Here is a 16,804-nt window from a genome sequence, read left to right on the forward strand (position 1 = left end):
CTGAGTCTCTTCTCTGTGTACTCCCTCCAAGAGATGTCCAAAGCATGGTAACAAGAAAACAGGCTTTTTCTGGGCAGCCCCCAGTTATGGAAAATATTCCTCTGGTGGTGACACTGTCATGCTGTCAGGCAAATACATATTTATTTTTCCGGGCATTTGGATAGTGACCTGGCTTTTGGTGGTCATTTGGTGTCAATTCTAGTTTTGTATGGGGATACTTATTCTTTAGATGATATTTTGGAAGAATTCTGCGGTGTGTTTGCATTCTATTGTTTTAAGGAATACTTTCATATATATTTTAATTTTTTTGCATTTTATTTATTGTTCGTTAAGTTTATTTGGGGCTTCCACTGGTTAAAGGATGCAATTCACAATTTTATAAACTGAACTGAACTAAGCCAAACCTAATAAGCCAAACATAAACACAATGTCCTATCAAAATGAGGAATGCTTAAATTATGTGCAAGTCAATGGAATTAAAGCTACAATCCTAAACACACAGAAGTATCCATTGAATTAAAAAGGACTTCTGAGCAAACATGCATAGGATCACACTGCATACTGCTAGGTCTCATTACATTTCAATGTAATCTGAGCACATGCAACTTTCAACAGATTGCACCCAGTGATAATATTGCCTGATATTCAGGCCCAGCAGGAATGTTCTTGTGGAGACAACCCACTCAGATATAAAGGACCAGTTCCTTCCCCCACTCCCTCAAGATATAGAACGAGTCCCCCTTTTCCTGCGAAGTAAATGCCTATTAATACAAATCCAGCCCCCATAATGCACATGCAAAGGCGAATGACATTTTCTTCTGCAATCCAAGACAGGAACACCAGAATATATTAAGGAAGTAGCTTCAGACCGCTAGCTCCGCCAAGGGCCAGCATGAGCCCAACATAAACCACCGTGGTGTTGAGTGTCCAGATTACATTCAGCAAAAACGGATCGTTACAAAACTGCTGTGCCGAAGGCCACAAAATTCCTTCCTTTCCACGCAAGCACGCGCGCGCACATCCATCTGCGCCTGCTACCCGGGAGCCCCAACCCCGGCTTCTCGATTTCCCGACGCCCAAATGAATCTCGCAACCAGCCCACCCGACCTAGTCCTGGCAGAGGGCGCTGGGCGGACCCGGGGGGAGGAAGGGAGACGCAGCCCAAGGCCACATGAAAAGCCATTGCCAGAGCCACCCGAGGATGCGCTTCCGCCTCCTCCTCCGCCCCCACGTCCTGCTTCTTTCCCTCCGCTCCAAGCCGCAGGCTGTGCCCCGCACGGTCCCCTCCCCGATCAGGGGAAGCGGGCGGAGAGGGCACCTTTTTGGGCAGCAGGAGAGCTCCAGGGCGCGCTGCTTTCTTACCCGTCCTGCTGCCATGCCGGCGGAGCGGCGGTGCCGGGGTTCGGGATGCTTCCCCGTTCACCATGGCAACGGGGCCCTCCACCTCTGGCAGCGGCGGCGCTGCGGGGGCGGGCAGGCGAAGGCACCCGCTGCCTTGCCGCCGCGTTGCCATATGCCAGGGCAGGGGCGCCTCTCGACTCGCTCCCGCGCGGGAGACGCAACGGCCTCCCTTCGCCGCGAAGGAGCGAGGAGGTGTCCTCCGCCCCCCGCCCCGCCTGCCTCCCGCCCCGCTCATGCCAGGGGCGCGCCTTCACTCCTCGCCCGCAGCGACAGAGGGGGCACCCGCCCTCCCTTCACCCCACCCCACCCCGCTCTCCCGCAGCCGCTCACCCCTTTGCCGCCGTCTCCGCCGCCGCCGCCACCGGGCCGAAGCCGCAGCCGCTGCCGCCTCCATCCCGGGGCTCGGCAGCCACCCCGCACCCCGCCGCCCCAATTCTCTAATGCCGCCTCCGCTCGTGCCAGGGCCGCCTCCGCCCGCCGGGCCGCCCACTGCGTCAGCTCCGTAAGTCCCGCTACGCACCCAGCGGTAACTATGGCGACAGCGGGGCCTTCCTGCGCCCTCTGCTGTCGGGAAGCGCGGGCCTGGCGAAGCGAGCTCGCGAAAAGAGGAGGCCTCGCGGAGGCGGAGGGGGCGGCCGATTGCACGCACCTCGGGGCAAAGAGAGGCGGGTGCTGAGAGGGGAAAGAGAAGCCTTCCTTCGCTGCTAAATTCCTAAAACGAGGTTTTTCTTTGCTATGCTCGAGCCTGTCTAGAATCCTTGCCATGTCCCTTGCTCTTTAATAATTGGGGGGGGGGGGGGAGCAGTGGTTTCTCAGTGTCGAAGGAAGAGCTCTCTGCACATGCTTAGAAACCTGTTTATCCTCCTAAATCTTAGGTTAGCTCTGATATGAAAAACAGTTTTCACTCCAGAGCCCTGGCATTAATTAAACAATACAGTAGGAAAGGGGGAGGGGGAGAGAGTTGAGTGGTGGCAGACTGGTGCAATTAGTTTTTTGTTTCGTGGAGGAGTCAGTTTGCATAAGAAGGAGCAGCAAGGGCATAAGGAATGCACTGACATTTGTCATTTGACAATGTGAAATAATCCAGTGCATTTATTGTTCCTTGTGTCTTGAGGAATTTTCAGGCTTGACTGAGAACTACTGAGAACAAGGAGGCACGCCCAGGGGCCAGGATCTAAAATACAGTTCCCAGTGAGCTTCCATATGCTTGTTCCACTTCAGTGGCCCTGCAGTTCTGATCACATCTATATAATAATATTGCCCTGCACGTTGCTTCCCAAATTCAGTGGACCTTTGAGAACAGCAGTCATTCAGTGGAGGTCTTCCCTCAATGACACATGCATTGGTTACAATCCAGTCTGAATTGCTGTAATGTGCTCTATGTTCCGTGATTCTCTTTGGCTCCTGACTCAATATAGTTAGCCTCCTGAAAGATTTACAAATACTTGGCAGCCTCATGAAAGATTCACAAATAGTTACTTTATTTCTGTAGCACAGGGTTGGTTTTTTTACCCAGAGTTCCATGGAACCCCCAGCTTCTGTGAGCATGCCCCAGGGTTCCACAAAACTGTACAACCTCCCACCTTAGGCACTTCACAATCCCCTCTTGTGGCAGGCAGGTAGTCACTCCCACTCGTCCAATCATCTCAAATAATACTCCAAGTTATAATTATTGAGTACAATTACTTGCCTTTGGTTTTTGTAATTGTGAAAGAAATTGCTTATTACTTTTCTTTCTTTCTCTTGCTGTGGAGGCAGGGAGGATTGTGGTTGCACTCCATCTATGACAACAAGTTACAGATGATCCTCTACCAGGAAAACATAATTTCAAAGTAAGTGCTATCCTGCAGCTCTGTGCCAGTAACCAGGGGCAGAAATCCAGAATGCAGTTTTACATGCTCATCCTCTGTCAGTTTCTGTAGGAAATGTGAGTCCCTTGGGATGGACAGATGACAAGGCCAAGGAAGGGAGGGCCCAGAGCTGCAGAAATCAGCAACGAAAGATTTGGGAAGGCTGGCCTTCGACAGTTCTTCAGAAGTCTTTAATAAAAGGATAAGTTCCACATCAACAAAATAGTGACGTCCAGGCAATTGTCCACAAGAAGTTTGTGATGAAAATGCAGAACAGTAGCTTAACAGTACAGGCTTGGGCTTCAAGAAATATTCATTTAATGGTTCGCTTTTAACAGTCAAGAGGTGTGACACAATACAAGAAATGTTTATTCAATCAAGTAGGGAGTCCAATTGGCAGTATACAAATTTAATAACTAAGATGAACAATAAACAATAAAATACACCAGCAGCACTCTGGAAACAAGTTGTTCACTTAGCAACCCTCCTCCCTCTTTCTTGAGATACTTTGCTATCTCCACTTCCAGATAAATGTTTAAGTGCTAAATTAACTCTGGAAGAAACTACCATCTGGATGCAGCAGACTAAAAAGCAAGGACTTTAATTGAATAAAAGGGAAAGCATTTGAACAGCAACAATATACATCTTTTAGACAGAAATAAGACAGTGGGATCATTTTCCTAGAACAGATCATTAGCTGCCTTGATTCATGTGAATGGGTCTTTTGCTGTGGTTTTGCCTGACTAACCTGGTCTGTAACCAGAGACTTAACAGAAGAAGCTAAGTGGTGCTTATTGCTCTAGAATACTTCTCCACTCTTCGGAATCATAGAATTGTAGCATTGGAAGGGTCCCAAGGGTCATTTAGTCCAACCCCATGCAATGCAAGAATCCCCCATGCACAGCTAAAGAATCTCTAATGGATGGCCATCCAACCTGTGTCTTAAAACTTCCACTGAAGGAAAGTTTACCACCTTCTGACGCACTCCTTTTCACTGTCTTCCTGTTGTAGTGTCCATCAGAGTTTGGAAGTGGGAAAGGAAGGAAAAGCTAAAAGGAGGTTTTCCAGTTTGAATTTGGAGAAAGAAATAAGACATGGCCTATCCCCCACCCTCCTCTCCCAAGTGTATATCTCAGTTCCACCACCTTGGCAGGCCACTTATGTGTGATCATAGGATTGCCCACTTTAATTAAGATCCGGGATGAATGAGTTGCCTGGAACCAGATGCATCTTAGCTCCTATTCAGAAGAAAGTATCAAATCTAGATAAAGGTGCATAGGTTTGCAATCTGAAACAACTCCACCCATTCACCATTGCCAGCTCCTTATGCCACCTCTTTCCTGTCAAATCTCTCTTCTAAATACATTTTCCAGGAAGACTTTAGCCCAACCTCTTAACCTTCACTTCCTAGAAATACTAAGCTAACTGCATTCATAGTTTCCATGATTCTATCTTCCCTCCCTTCTTGTCCTTCCATTGTCTCCCTTTTGTTGAGATTTAGATGGCATGTTCCTTGGGGTAGACTGTTTTGCTTACGTTATAGTGTACATAAAGAATAAATAGGGAATAAACACAGCAGTAACTGCTGGATGCTATTGCGACTAGTACCTTTTACTACACAGGCATTTTATGTTCAGTGTAACTTACGACTTTTTCTTGTCTGGTTCCTTAAGGAAAGGGCCCATTTGTTAAGCAGCACTTGACTGCTTACATATGCCTCTGCTGCAGGTTTTGCTAAATAAAAGCACCACAGCAAAGAATGCAAAATCATGCACTGAGTCACCAAAGGGAATTCTGTTTAGGAGATTCCAGGCGTGTTGGTGGCTTATTTGTGTCTGTTAGGCCTCTTTGCAGCATTGCAACTCACCCCTAATCACATTTACTTAATGTTCTATTGATTTAAATGAAATTTTATTCAGAATAAGTGTACAGAGGACATCAGCCTTTGCATCTTGAACTTGCTAGGACTGCTCAAAGAAGACTGTTCACATTGTCTGTTTTTGGAACTCCCCCCCCCCCCGTGAGGAATAAATTCTATTTACATGAGACAACAACCACATTTTCAAAGCTAGCGTAGAATGTGAAGCCACGGGTGGCCTTGGCAGTGGTGTAGCGTGGGGGGTGCCAGGGGTGCCGGCCGCACCGGGCGCAACATCTGGGGGGGGGCGCGCTCGCTGCCTCCGGAGTCGCCGAAGAGCCTCGGGCGCAGGCTGTAGCGGAGCCGCATGTCTCGCGGAACCGACGAGCTGTGCGCGCGTCCGGGCTGAAGGCGCCCGGTAGGCAGCGGCTCTCAGCGCTCGCCGCGGAGGACGCGCCAGGCAGCCCCTCCTCACAGCCCCGCCTCTGCCGCTGCTGCTGCTGCAGCTGCTGGGCCGTTGCATTTTCCTCGCCTCTCTGCCCCCCTCCTCCTCCAGGCAAGCGGCGTCGTTTGGGCGGCAGCGCCAGCGGCAACTCGCAGGTTAGGGGTTGGGGGGGCGCAAATTACTTGCCTTGCCCCGGGTTAGGGGGCGCAAATTACTTGCGTTGCCCCGGGTGCTGACAACTCACGCTACACCGCTGGGCCTTGGTATTAGAACTCTACTTCCAGGCTACCACCAGCATCAATCTTAAGGCAGAGGTAGCCAATAGGATGCCCTCCAAATGTTGATAATGCAAAAAGAACACAAGAAGAGCAAGCCAGATCAGGCCAATAGCCTGTCTGGTCCAGCATCCGCTTCTCACAGTGACCAACCAAATGCCTGTGGGAAACCTCCAAGCAGGATCTAAGCACAAGGGAACTCTCCCCTCCTGTGGTTTCCAGCAACTGGTATTCAGAAGTATTAGTGCCTCCTCATGTACTCCAACCAAACCAGCATACATTTTAGAGAAGTTCCTTACATCAGTGATATCACATTGTGACGTAATTCTCTTTTATCAGTTGTGAATACAACCAGTTAAAGGTCATTCAATAATTTTAAGGGGGGGGGGAGAGAGAGTACTTACATTCTACTATATCTCAAGAACGTTTAATTTGTTCAGCAATTTCAGCGATCAAAAGTTCTGCATTGAATTTTGCAAGATGCAACTCCACTCCGGGACCTTAGGATGAAGGGCAGGGAATGAATGAATGAATGAATAACACAATGACAACAAGTTAATTGACAGTTTTGCACAAAAGAAATGGTATATATTTTATGTATATCTATGAATATTTTACAGAAACTGTTGAATTTTCGTTCGTTTGGTTCCTTTAAATAAAGTTTGTTTTTCAACATATAAAAACAAAAAGTACTGTTTAACAATATAATAGTTAAAAAAAAAAGATAACTCATGTGATAAGCTAACTCATTCTTCTGCATTTAGCACCATAATATTTTTGGACATAGTCAAGTTTAGTGAGGTGAACGAACAGGGCCCTCAGAAAGGGCTGAGCACAGGCACAATATATCCTCCACTGCCAGAGCTTGCTAGTGATTCACAGGCGGAATCCTCCACATTCCTTGGCTTCTTGTTGAAGGCCCGCAGTGAACGTCATTTTTGACAGCAATAGACAAACCCTCTGATAAGGCTCAACCTCCTTGCTCCATGAAACCACCCCGGGCAGATTTCCTTGCTAGCGTCAGTAACAAGAGAAATTAGCTTGTTGCTGTTCCTTACTACAAAATGTGCCTTGCTTGGAGGACTTTGCTTGCCTGAGTCAGTAGGAGCCAGAGATTATATTTCTGCCTGCTTCTGTTAAGCAGCAGCCAAGATTGGCGAACAGCCTGGTTTGCAGTGTAGAGGCTGCTGTCTTGTCGCATGTTGCTACTAGTTTGTCAACTAGGTTTGCACAAAATCTTGCACAGCCCTGTGACTTGCATGCAAAAAACATAACAAAGGCTGAATGCTTGCTGCCTCTCTCACTAGTGGAAATTGAACCAATGACAGCTTTTTACCTGTTTGTTCTACCACCCACGCTGGTACCAAATAAGGTTTCAAGGAACACTTATTCATCAGCGCCATCTTCTGGTAAACCAGGGAAACATCAGATTGGGCCTGTTTTTTTGCTTCTGCAAAACAAATCCGAAAATTATATTTAAAAGAAATTAAGTTGTAAACGATGTCTACTGTCTACCAGCCTCCAACCCCATACTTGGTGACTATTCTGTAATTCCCTATGAGATGGTATTATAAACCATTAGCCCCCCGGTGCTTTTACTGGTATTTTCTTGATCTAAAATACAGAGCAGATAAAGCAACTCTTTTAAACGGGGCAACATTCAGACCAACTCTAGGAAACTGCTGGAGTAGGTCTTGGCAGTGGCACCATCAGGGCTCAACTCTGGGGGCAGAAGACCAGAACCTCACTAGCAGAAGGAGCAAGATTACTGCCAAATGCAGTAGGACTGGCTTACCACATTTTGAAGTGGGTAAAGTAAGAAACATAATGATAACAATGTCAAGAGGACCATCTCTTAAGTCTCGAGTCTAAAATTATCTATAATTGCAGTCTTGGGTGATGCTCCAGTTTTGGCAGCCTTCCCCCCAGCCCTCCCGCGTTAGGGCTCTGTCAGGGTCCTAGAGTCCTCCTGTCTCCTTCCCAAAGCTGAGCAACTACTAACGATTTTGGGAAGGAGGCAGGAGGACTCTAGGCCAGGGGCATAGGAAGCGGTGGTTCGTCCTGGGTGTCACCCTGAGGGGGATGACAAAATGGCGGTCGGTCGAGAGCTACACTCACTGTAGGGCAGCTTAGGGAGCGCTGTTGTTATGGGCACCTCGAGCACAGTCTGTATCGGCGCCGGACATGCACCGTCTGTATCAGTGCTGCGCATGTGCCCCAGGCAGTTTGTCCCACCCCTGTGGGTGGTTTGCCCCGCCCCTCGACACCCCGCACCAGGTGCCAGAGAGCCTTCCTTCGCCACTGCTCTAGGCCCCCGACAGAGCCCTCACACCTCCTTCCTGTACCTCGGCAAATGCTTACCAGGCACTCTGCTCAGCGTCCAATGCACTGGACTGGTCACACTGCTCTAAAACCACCTCTGCCCTCCCCCAGGTGTTGGGTTATAGTTTAGAACTTGCTCCATTACAGTGGTCATTGTACGCAAGTGCCTCTTCCATTACTCAGCCCACCAACAGCAACAGGATTCACAGCAGCTATAGAAATAAAGCACTATCCCAGCCTGTATATGCCAGAGGCCAAACCTGTCACTGCTTATCAGTCCTATCAAACTTTACACTTGTGTCACTTGCTTCAAGCAATATTAAATAATTTGCCACTTGTTGCTGGCAATTCTGAATTATTCCCACCCTGCTGTGGCTTCTTACTATAGGACTGTGTCATTTCTTCTTCTTCTTCAATAAGTCATATTGCCAGTTGCAATTTAATTTCTTTTTGTACTTTAATATTGTACAAATCTTCAGGATCAAATATTGATGCTGTTCCACAATTTGTGTCCTGAATAAATGCTATAGAACTGTGCTTTTATCACCTTACATCAAGGATTATAGCTTTTATTTCCTGCCCTTACAGCTGTTTTCTGGAAATAAATTTTATTCCCTGGCAATTCTACAGCTGTGAAATATGTTTCTATAACTAACTGCTTTTGAAAATATGTAAGGTATAAATATATCAGTATAAAAGAGTGGTCGGAAACCTGACCCGCAGGCCAAATTCAGCCCAGCAAGGGACTCCATTTGGCCCACAAGACTGTTTCACACAAACTACACCCACTGGCAGTGCACCTGATGTCAAAAGCAGGCAGGACGCCCCATCCCATCAGCTGACGGGTGGTGACTCCAAGCCCACTAGATAGGCTGTGCAACCAAGTTCTCCATGGGCAACTTGATCATGTAGCCAGTCCTTGCAGAAGACAAACTTGAAGTCACCACTTTAGGTGTCCAGCAGCACTTTAAAGCACAACGCAGGGCTCTTTGCAAGCCATGTGTGCTGCTTTGAAGTCCTGGCACTCATCACCTGATGTCATGTGACTGACAGCTGGGAGGCTTGCGAGCCGTGGGAAACACCGCTCCTATTATAAAACTACATGCAAGTACTCCTACTCCAATGAGTACTTCTGTTGCTATGTAACATTTACTTAAAACCCCAGTCATACTTTATAGCTTGGTATCGATGCAGTGTGGTGACCTTTGACCTTAGCCAAGGTAATCGTGTAATGTTCTTCCTGCCATTTGCCAGATGTTAAATCTTGTTGCAACCGATTTTGTATGCAGCAGAAACCATTTCCAGAGGAGTAGTTTACTGTTATTGTGCTGTGTGCACATTCGTGGTTAATCTAGCTCCAGGGCATTCCAAACTGCTTTTGTTTTTGTTTTAGCCCATGTACACACAATGCTAGTCAGGATCCACAGACATCTTTCTGCTAAAAAGAACCCTGCATTTTGATTCAGTTTCTAACTGGGAAACATTGTTCAATGTGTGGTGAATGAATCCCAGATGTGTACAAAGAATACATGTGTTGGGGCGGTCCTAAGTCTATGACATCAGCAAGGTGTGTGTAATTCCACTTCCTACCTGCACTTCCTCCCTGTGCCTATCAAACGTCATATAGTTCATTTCTCATAAGCATCATGAGCAGACAAGGCAAGTGCCATGATGGATGCTCTCCCTCTTTCTCAGCCTTGCTTCAGCCAGAGCACATCTCTCCTGGGACTTCAGGCTACTGATCTTGCATGGGAAAAGGTGGAAATGTTTAAAGCGCCTGATGAAGCTGACCCTGTCTCCGCCCAATGGTGTGTATACAAAATAGGAGATTTCAAAACACACCAAGCCATTCCGATGTGTATAGAGGTATGCAAATTCAAATTGAAATACAGTGAGGCAGAAATGGCCAAAGGTAGTATTTTCTGTATTTCAAAATTCTCAAGACGTTGGTCTGAATTAAAAAGCTTGTTCTGATGCTAAAGCTGATCAGTGTGAATGTACCACACTCTCTGTTTTGGTACATTAATTCTATGTTTCCTTCCATAGGCACATGAATTATAATGGCATGTTTCTCACAATACCTGATTTTAAAACATCCATATTAATCTCATAATGATAGTTTACTTCTGTTTTGTTTACAGGAAAACGAGTAACTGTCACAATTTTATTTTATACAGTCCAGTAATCTGCTTGTGTGGTTAAAATGCAACAGATTTGGGATTCAACTCAGCTTCGTTCCCTGCAATCAAATAATATTTTACCATCTGTATGAGACTTTTTATTTTTCTATATAGATTTAGATGTCATCTTCTGCTACTGAACTAATACATTAAATATGTGGTGTTGATAATATTTCCAGAGCATTGGTCTTAACATTCCTATTATCCTACTTAACATACTTATTTTGAGAATGGTCTGTTGCAGTTCTTAAATTGTGTTACTCTCAAGAGGAAAATGATTGCACTGCAGACATAAATTCATGCTCTTGGACTACTGGCTGATTCTATGATGCTGAAGGTAGTAAGAAGGTATTAATCATTCAAACAGCATTTTTAGATTTCCCCTGTTAGATGCCTGGAGTGGAGCAGGGCAGTAAAATCTTTCCAAGTCCAGTTGCAATGCTACCTACATTATGCATAGTTCCCCGGCTTTTTGCTTCTAACCAGTTTTCTCTACTGACCGCACTTGGTAATTCAGAGCACACCAGTTGCTAATAACTCTATAGACAAATTGATCCTTTAGCTATTCTTCAAACTCTGAGTCTTGCTAAACATAGAGTGCTAGCCACAGAGGCTTAAGTATAATTTTTTTTTTAAAAAAAAAAACCATTCTCCCTTTGGTATTGTCCAATATCACAGAAATCTGTAATTTTTCTGCTAAGACATTTCCCTCAGATAATTAACATAGTTTAATGAGGATGTTAGACACTGGCATCTCTTATTGCTCCAAATTGCATACACACTATTGTTAGAAGTGAACTCTTGGGTGTTTCAAGGTCATCCTAATTATTCTTGGTTCTACATCGCACTACTTACAATTCAGGCTTCCTCAACCTCGGCCCTCCAGAAGTTTTTGGCATACAACTCCCATGATCCCTAGCTAGCAGGACCAGTGGTCAGGGATTATGGGAACTGTAGCCTCAAAACATCTGGAGGGCGGAGCTTGAGGAAGCCCGACTTACATAATATTTGTCTGCCATATCCCCTGTAGTCTTGCACCTAACACATGCATATCTTGTGGGAGACCTTACTGGGATGTCACTCAGGATGCACAGGGCAGGGCTTCGATGTCTTTCACCTTCCGAAGTTGAACTATTAAAAAAGAAGAAAAATCACTTGCAAGAATTGCACTGTGCCATAAATGCATGGTTTGACACTGAAATGGCAGAATGGCTGCTGCAGAAGCAGGCTGCAGCAGTTGGCTACAGCTGAACAGGGGGTTATTGGTTTATGGGGGTTTTTGCTCTTGTTATTATAATGTTATTTTGTGCTTTTATATTGTATTTTTATGTTGTGAACCATCCCGAGATCTAAAGATGAAGGGCAGTATACAAATTAAACAAACAAACAAACAAATGTGACGTCAGCAATGACCCCCAAGGTATTTATGTGATGTAATGTCTGAACATCTTTTCTTGCTCTGTGGATATAAGCTGGAGCCTTCTTCAACAAACATGAGGAGCAGGGGCTACACTGTGCATAGTTGTGCCTTGAGAAAAATCCTGGATAAAAAAGGCTGGAGTGTAGACAAGCCCTTCATTAAAATGTTATTTTTAACTGAGGCTGTAGAATGAGTCGAGCTCAATAGTAGCACAGGGAGCTGAATGAATGACCTAGGTTGTGTTTCATGGTTGTAGGCAGGGTGGTGGAGTCACTGGGCAGTTGGAACATCTGAGGAATGAGACGGAGGCTTGGGACATCTCTGCTCTCCCAGGACCTCCTGCATCTGCCGCCTGAGGCTGGGAGAGACAACAGTAGCAGCCACGCAATGAGGAAGCTTTGGCCTGTGTGAGACTAATATCTAGCTGCTTCAACAATCCATTCTAGGCCATGAGCGGCAGCTGCAGAATGGCCATCATGGTTGGACCATCAAAGAACGGGGGGGGGGGGATGCTTTATGCACCCCTTTGCCCTTCTGTAGTGACTACTGCATCATTGTCTATTTTATTGTGTTTAAAATATATTGTAAGTCACCCTGTAAACGTCAGTTAGTAGGCAGGATATAAATACTCATAAATAATAAATAAATAAATAAATAAATAAATAAATAAATAAGAACTAAACAAGCCAGAGTCTTGTTGTGGCTTGTTCAGTCATCCCATCCTGAACGCGTGGTTTTATTTTCCTCAAACTAGCCACGAGCAGCAAACCAAGAACAAACTTTGGTTACCACTTGTGGTTTGTTGGGAGGGAAACAAACCACGAACCCTAATTCAGCTGACACAAGAAACCACACTCTGGCTCGTTTCATCCACAGCGCGCCAGGAACAGGGGAGGTGCATTGTGAGACCTTTTGAGTAGCGTAGAGTAGACCATCACGCTGCTTGTGTGAATTAAACCATAGTTTGTTTTAAAGAGCGGCTGAATCTGATGGGTGAACGAGGCCAATGCACAGCAAGATTATACCAAGTTTGTATACCTCCAAGCACATCTCATGCACATCTCAAAGCTCCCTCCCTCAGAATGTTAATGTACTTGCTTCCTCTCTCAGCATCACGCCCCCAGAATGTTAGCATGTACAGATGGAGAGGAGACGTCACAGATCTATGTATGGGATATATAGGGAATGACCTACAAGAGAGCCAACAGAGGTGAGAAAGACACAAAAATGACTGGGAGGGGGAGGGGGTTAACAGCCAGACTTTGCTTCAGATACTTCACCAAGGAGAAGAGAAGGACAAATTGTTGCTAAGGGAAATGAGACAGATGGTTGGAACAAACAACTTGCTGACTCTTTCAGGCCTTAAAAACTCTCCAGATCCTGTTGTGAAGGAAGAGGGGGAAATTAAGCTGCCTGTGCAAACACACACACACACACACACACACACAGCCTTAGGCATGTGTTTCCAACAAATGCACAGGTGTCACCAGCACACTGCCTCTGCTCTGTCCATCACCTCACAACATCTCTCCTATGCGACCCCACCCCCATCTCTTGCTGTCCCTGTTTTCCCCACGATTGCCTCACCCCCATCTCTTGCTGTCCCTGTTTTCCCCACGATTGCCTCTACCTCCATCTCTTCTGCTTTATTAACCACCTCAGCCAGTTTGTTCCTCTTAGCAATTTGCTAGGAGCGCTGGATGGAGGGAGCCTAGCTAATGCTGTGCCTTTGGAATCGAGAGCGACCGAGTTAATGTCACGTCTCTGGGGTACTCCTGCGGAGTAGCTGCATTAAATGACGGTTCTGGAATGGCGTGCGTCTCTGTGTGTGGTTGGGCTCTAGGACATATTGTCTCCTAGAGAGCACAGCACCACGACATTTAATGCCATCTGATCCTTTGGGTTTCTGCCTTTCTCACGACTGTGCCAAGGCCTGCCTGGCTCATGAGCCTCTCTGACTTGGATGAAGTGCCTGTGATTAAGAATCCAGTCAACATGTCCATGTAGCCGTCGCCACAATCCAAATCATAATAAAGACAGGCAGCCATTGGGGGAGGGGAGGGGGGCTGGGAAGCGGGTTGAGGTGAGAACGGAGCCAATAATTTGTCAGCTTTGTTGAAAGCAAGAAAACAAAAACCCGGTACTGGTATGTAAAGCTGGAAAAGAAAACACACTTCCCAAAATATATGCCGTAAGCCTACTGTGGTTGTGGTACTGTTAAACTGCAGTGAATTAGAAATCTAGCCACAATTCTGTATTATAGGTATGGGGAAGCTTGCCTCTGACCCTCGAGATATTGCTGAACTACAACTCCCATCAGCCATGGCAAGCTTGGTCGGGGTAATAGGAAATTGCAGTTCAACAATATGTGGAGGGTCAAAGGTTCTATGCAATTGCTATATAATATACACACCTTTTCTTTTCTTTCTTTTAATTATTTTAGTCTAAATGTTTATAGGCTGACCAGATTCTCAGGACAGCTTACAACAATGTTATCCCATTGTAGTTTTTAAAGCAAATTTAAAAGTACATACAACACAATACGACAGCAAGAAAATGCAGCAGCATAAAAGCATGTGGCAAAGGGGAGACATCAAACTAAAGCTGAATCAGAAGAAAAGTCTTGTGATAATAAAAAGGTCTTCTTCCCCTGTCACCAAAATAGCATCAACTTAGGCACCAGGTAAGCCTCTCCGGGGACAACATTCCATTGCCATGAGGCCACCACTGAAAAGGCTCTTTCCCCGTGGAGACTTTGCATGGAAACTGTTACTGTTAGGCTCAGTTAACAGCTTCCCTGTAAGTGAAGTGTAGGGCTCCAGTGGTTCTGCACATAAGAAAGACTTGGGTATCAATAACTCTACATCATTTTCCCTGGCTTAATCCTGTTTTAAGTGCAGTTCTTTTCCCTCTGTATATAATTGCTATAATTGCCACAAGCTTTTCACATTTTCTGTAATTTTGTATGCTGTTTTTAAATTGCCATGTAATTTTCTAGTTTTGTATGTTTATAAATTACTTTTTTAAAAAACCACCACTCTTCTTTTCATTACACTTTGAATAATTTAGCAATGACCAATACTGGTTAATAGCAGGTCTTACGCCCTTCCCCCATCACTTACGGTCTTTGCACCTTTTTTGCTCTCACAATTTGACTGTAATTGCTCATTTAAAACATGTTCACATAACTTATTTCCACGAAACGTACTCCCTGAGCCCTCATATCCCAGCCAGATCGCTGAGATCTGGAGGAATGCTGTTAGCTGTCCCTCATGTCACAGAGCCTGGACTGGCCTTCACCAGAAGTCAGCCGTTTAGTGTCGCTGGACCCATGCTGTGGAATGGTATTCTGTCCTGCTTGAAACTGATTTTCAAAATGTTTTTATATTGCTTTGCATCACCCTGATATTTTGTGAGAGGGTGGTATATACATATGAGTTGCCAGTGCCCGGGGTGGCCCAGCTGTCGCCACCGATGCCACAGGATCAACCCCACAGCCACTGGGTCAAAGCAGGGCCATATTGAGCCACCTGCCTGCCCACACAGGGGGAAGCCCACCCAGCTGATGGGGTCCTTGGCGGGCGGAGAGGGGCACTGGGTTGAGCCGTGCTGGGGGCACCTGTAGTGGGGGGGCTCCTGGTTCACACCCACTCAAAAATTATGCACCTGGAGCTACACCCCCCCTGGCAATGCCCACACAATGCCCCTGAATCTAAGAGTGAATAGGATAATGTCACAACACTACGTAACCAAATTTGACTCCCTGCAGATGCCAAATGAAATCAAAACATGGTGCGAACGATGCTTCCTGAGTAGGTGAACAATTTCAAAGCAACCACCCAAAAACTCAGCAAAAGGCCACAATGTGTTTCTGCGGTCGTGTGAAAATGTTCACCAGGAACATTATGTAAGAGGTTCAGCAATATGTTCATAAAGGTTGATACATTTTACTTTCAATAAAACCAGTATATGGTGAAGCCTGCCTCCAGTGTAATCACAAGAAAAACATAAGACCTTCTGCTGGCTGTTTCTCAGGCTCCAGCCACCTTGCTTCCTGAGCTCAGAGATCCCGGGGCAGAGCTTTCACCCTTCAGGTCTGGAACTGAATATGGCCACCCAGAGCCCTTCTCTAGATCCTGACAATATCTAGAGTCACAGAAAACCACAAAATATCCAGAAAAATAAAAGGATGTTCACGGAACCAGCTTCTTTCCAAGAGTTATCACTAGTTAAGTGATATCCCCCTTTCCCCCATCATAAAGAAAAAACACTAGGCATGCTTGCTTTGATCAAGGATGTGTTCATTTCTTGTTTATTTATTACAATTCTTTATACGGTACCCTGCCTTTCAGGATACAGATTCTTCCAAGCCAATGGAACTATATTTAAAAAAACACCCCAAAATATAATAAACAATATCAAACTATAAAAAAGGTCATCACGATCCTTCTCCCAGGAGGTTTGATGGTAGATGGAAGCAGGAGGTGGTGAAGCAGGCTCCGAAGTGGTTTCTGTGTGTCTCCTTAGAAAGGAGACTTGGTGTGCTACCCTTTGAATTCCTTTCTCCAATTCCTCTGAAGCACAGGTCAAGAACTTGTTAAGGAGAGATGCCCATAAGAAGCACTGAGTCAGCAGCTAGCTTCTTAGGCTCTGTTGCTGAAGCTGAGGCAAATGACAAGAACTCTATGTCACTGGCATGCCTGTGTGAAGGACACCAACAGCTGGGAGAAGACAGCAACTGTGTATTCCCATTTGGGATGTTCTCCTCTCCGTGGCGTACCTCGCTTCTGAATCTGGGCCTGAATGGAAGCACCCAGCCATGCAAGAAGGATAGAGTCAAAGGGATTGTGTTCACTTATGCCATTGAAGGGTCCATAATTTCATTGATAAGGGAATCATCACAGCGAGGTATTTCTCTATTGGCTGTGTATACAGTTCTTGTTTCCACCGGTTGAAGTAGGTGTGCAGTTCATACTCTTGGTTTACCAGCAGGGTTAAATATGGCCTCCTCTGTGTTGTGGAAATTCTTGCCAACTGGGGAACATGCATGGTA

At 45.8% G+C, this 16,804-nt stretch overlaps 2 protein-coding genes and 1 long non-coding RNA gene across 20 annotated transcripts in view; 1 reads left to right on the forward strand and 2 right to left on the reverse strand.

Moving 5' to 3' along the window:
- Positions 1 to 1,821, reverse strand: part of DAGLA (diacylglycerol lipase alpha) — an 88,593-nt gene extending 86,772 nt beyond the window's left edge. For 4 of the 10 annotated variants that reach the window (XM_083485635.1, XM_083485645.1, XM_083485637.1 and 1 more), the window contains exon 1: positions 1,363 to 1,444. The gene's annotated coding sequence lies outside the window, so the exon portion shown is untranslated. Of the gene's footprint in view, positions 1 to 1,362; positions 1,575 to 1,731 lie in introns of those variants that run through there. The other 6 variants (XM_083485643.1, XM_083485640.1, XM_083485638.1 and 3 more) reach the window with 4 other exon arrangements.
- Positions 1,376 to 10,961, forward strand: LOC310699184 (uncharacterized protein; the record flags this gene model as incomplete). Of its 9 annotated transcripts, none has more annotated exons than XM_083486825.1 (3): positions 1,376 to 1,903; positions 3,160 to 3,233; positions 10,293 to 10,961. In XM_083486825.1, 3 exons carry the CDS (start codon positions 1,376 to 1,378, stop codon positions 10,351 to 10,353), a joined length of 663 nt encoding a protein of 220 aa, XP_083342951.1. In that variant the 3' UTR covers positions 10,354 to 10,961. The 9 variants fall into 9 exon arrangements, 1 of the variants encoding a protein (XP_083342951.1); XR_014521972.1 differs by having other exon boundaries at positions 1,773 to 1,903; positions 10,329 to 10,961; XR_014521973.1 differs by lacking the exon at positions 10,293 to 10,961 and adding an exon at positions 6,270 to 6,412 and having other exon boundaries at positions 1,773 to 1,903.
- A 7-nt stretch (positions 10,962 to 10,968) lies between these two features.
- On the reverse strand, positions 10,969 to 15,631 carry LOC310699236. The gene is made up of 2 exons (XR_014522021.1): positions 13,339 to 15,631; positions 10,969 to 13,302 (listed from the first exon to the last, which is right to left on the reverse strand). It is a non-coding gene; the product is annotated as an uncharacterized lncRNA (long non-coding RNA).
- Between the last annotated feature and the right edge of the window lie 1,173 nt (positions 15,632 to 16,804).

The sequence above is a fragment of the Podarcis liolepis genome (assembly GCF_965112155.1).
Source record: "Podarcis liolepis genome assembly, chromosome: 1".
Classification (NCBI taxonomy): Eukaryota; Metazoa; Chordata; class Lepidosauria; order Squamata; family Lacertidae; genus Podarcis; species Podarcis liolepis.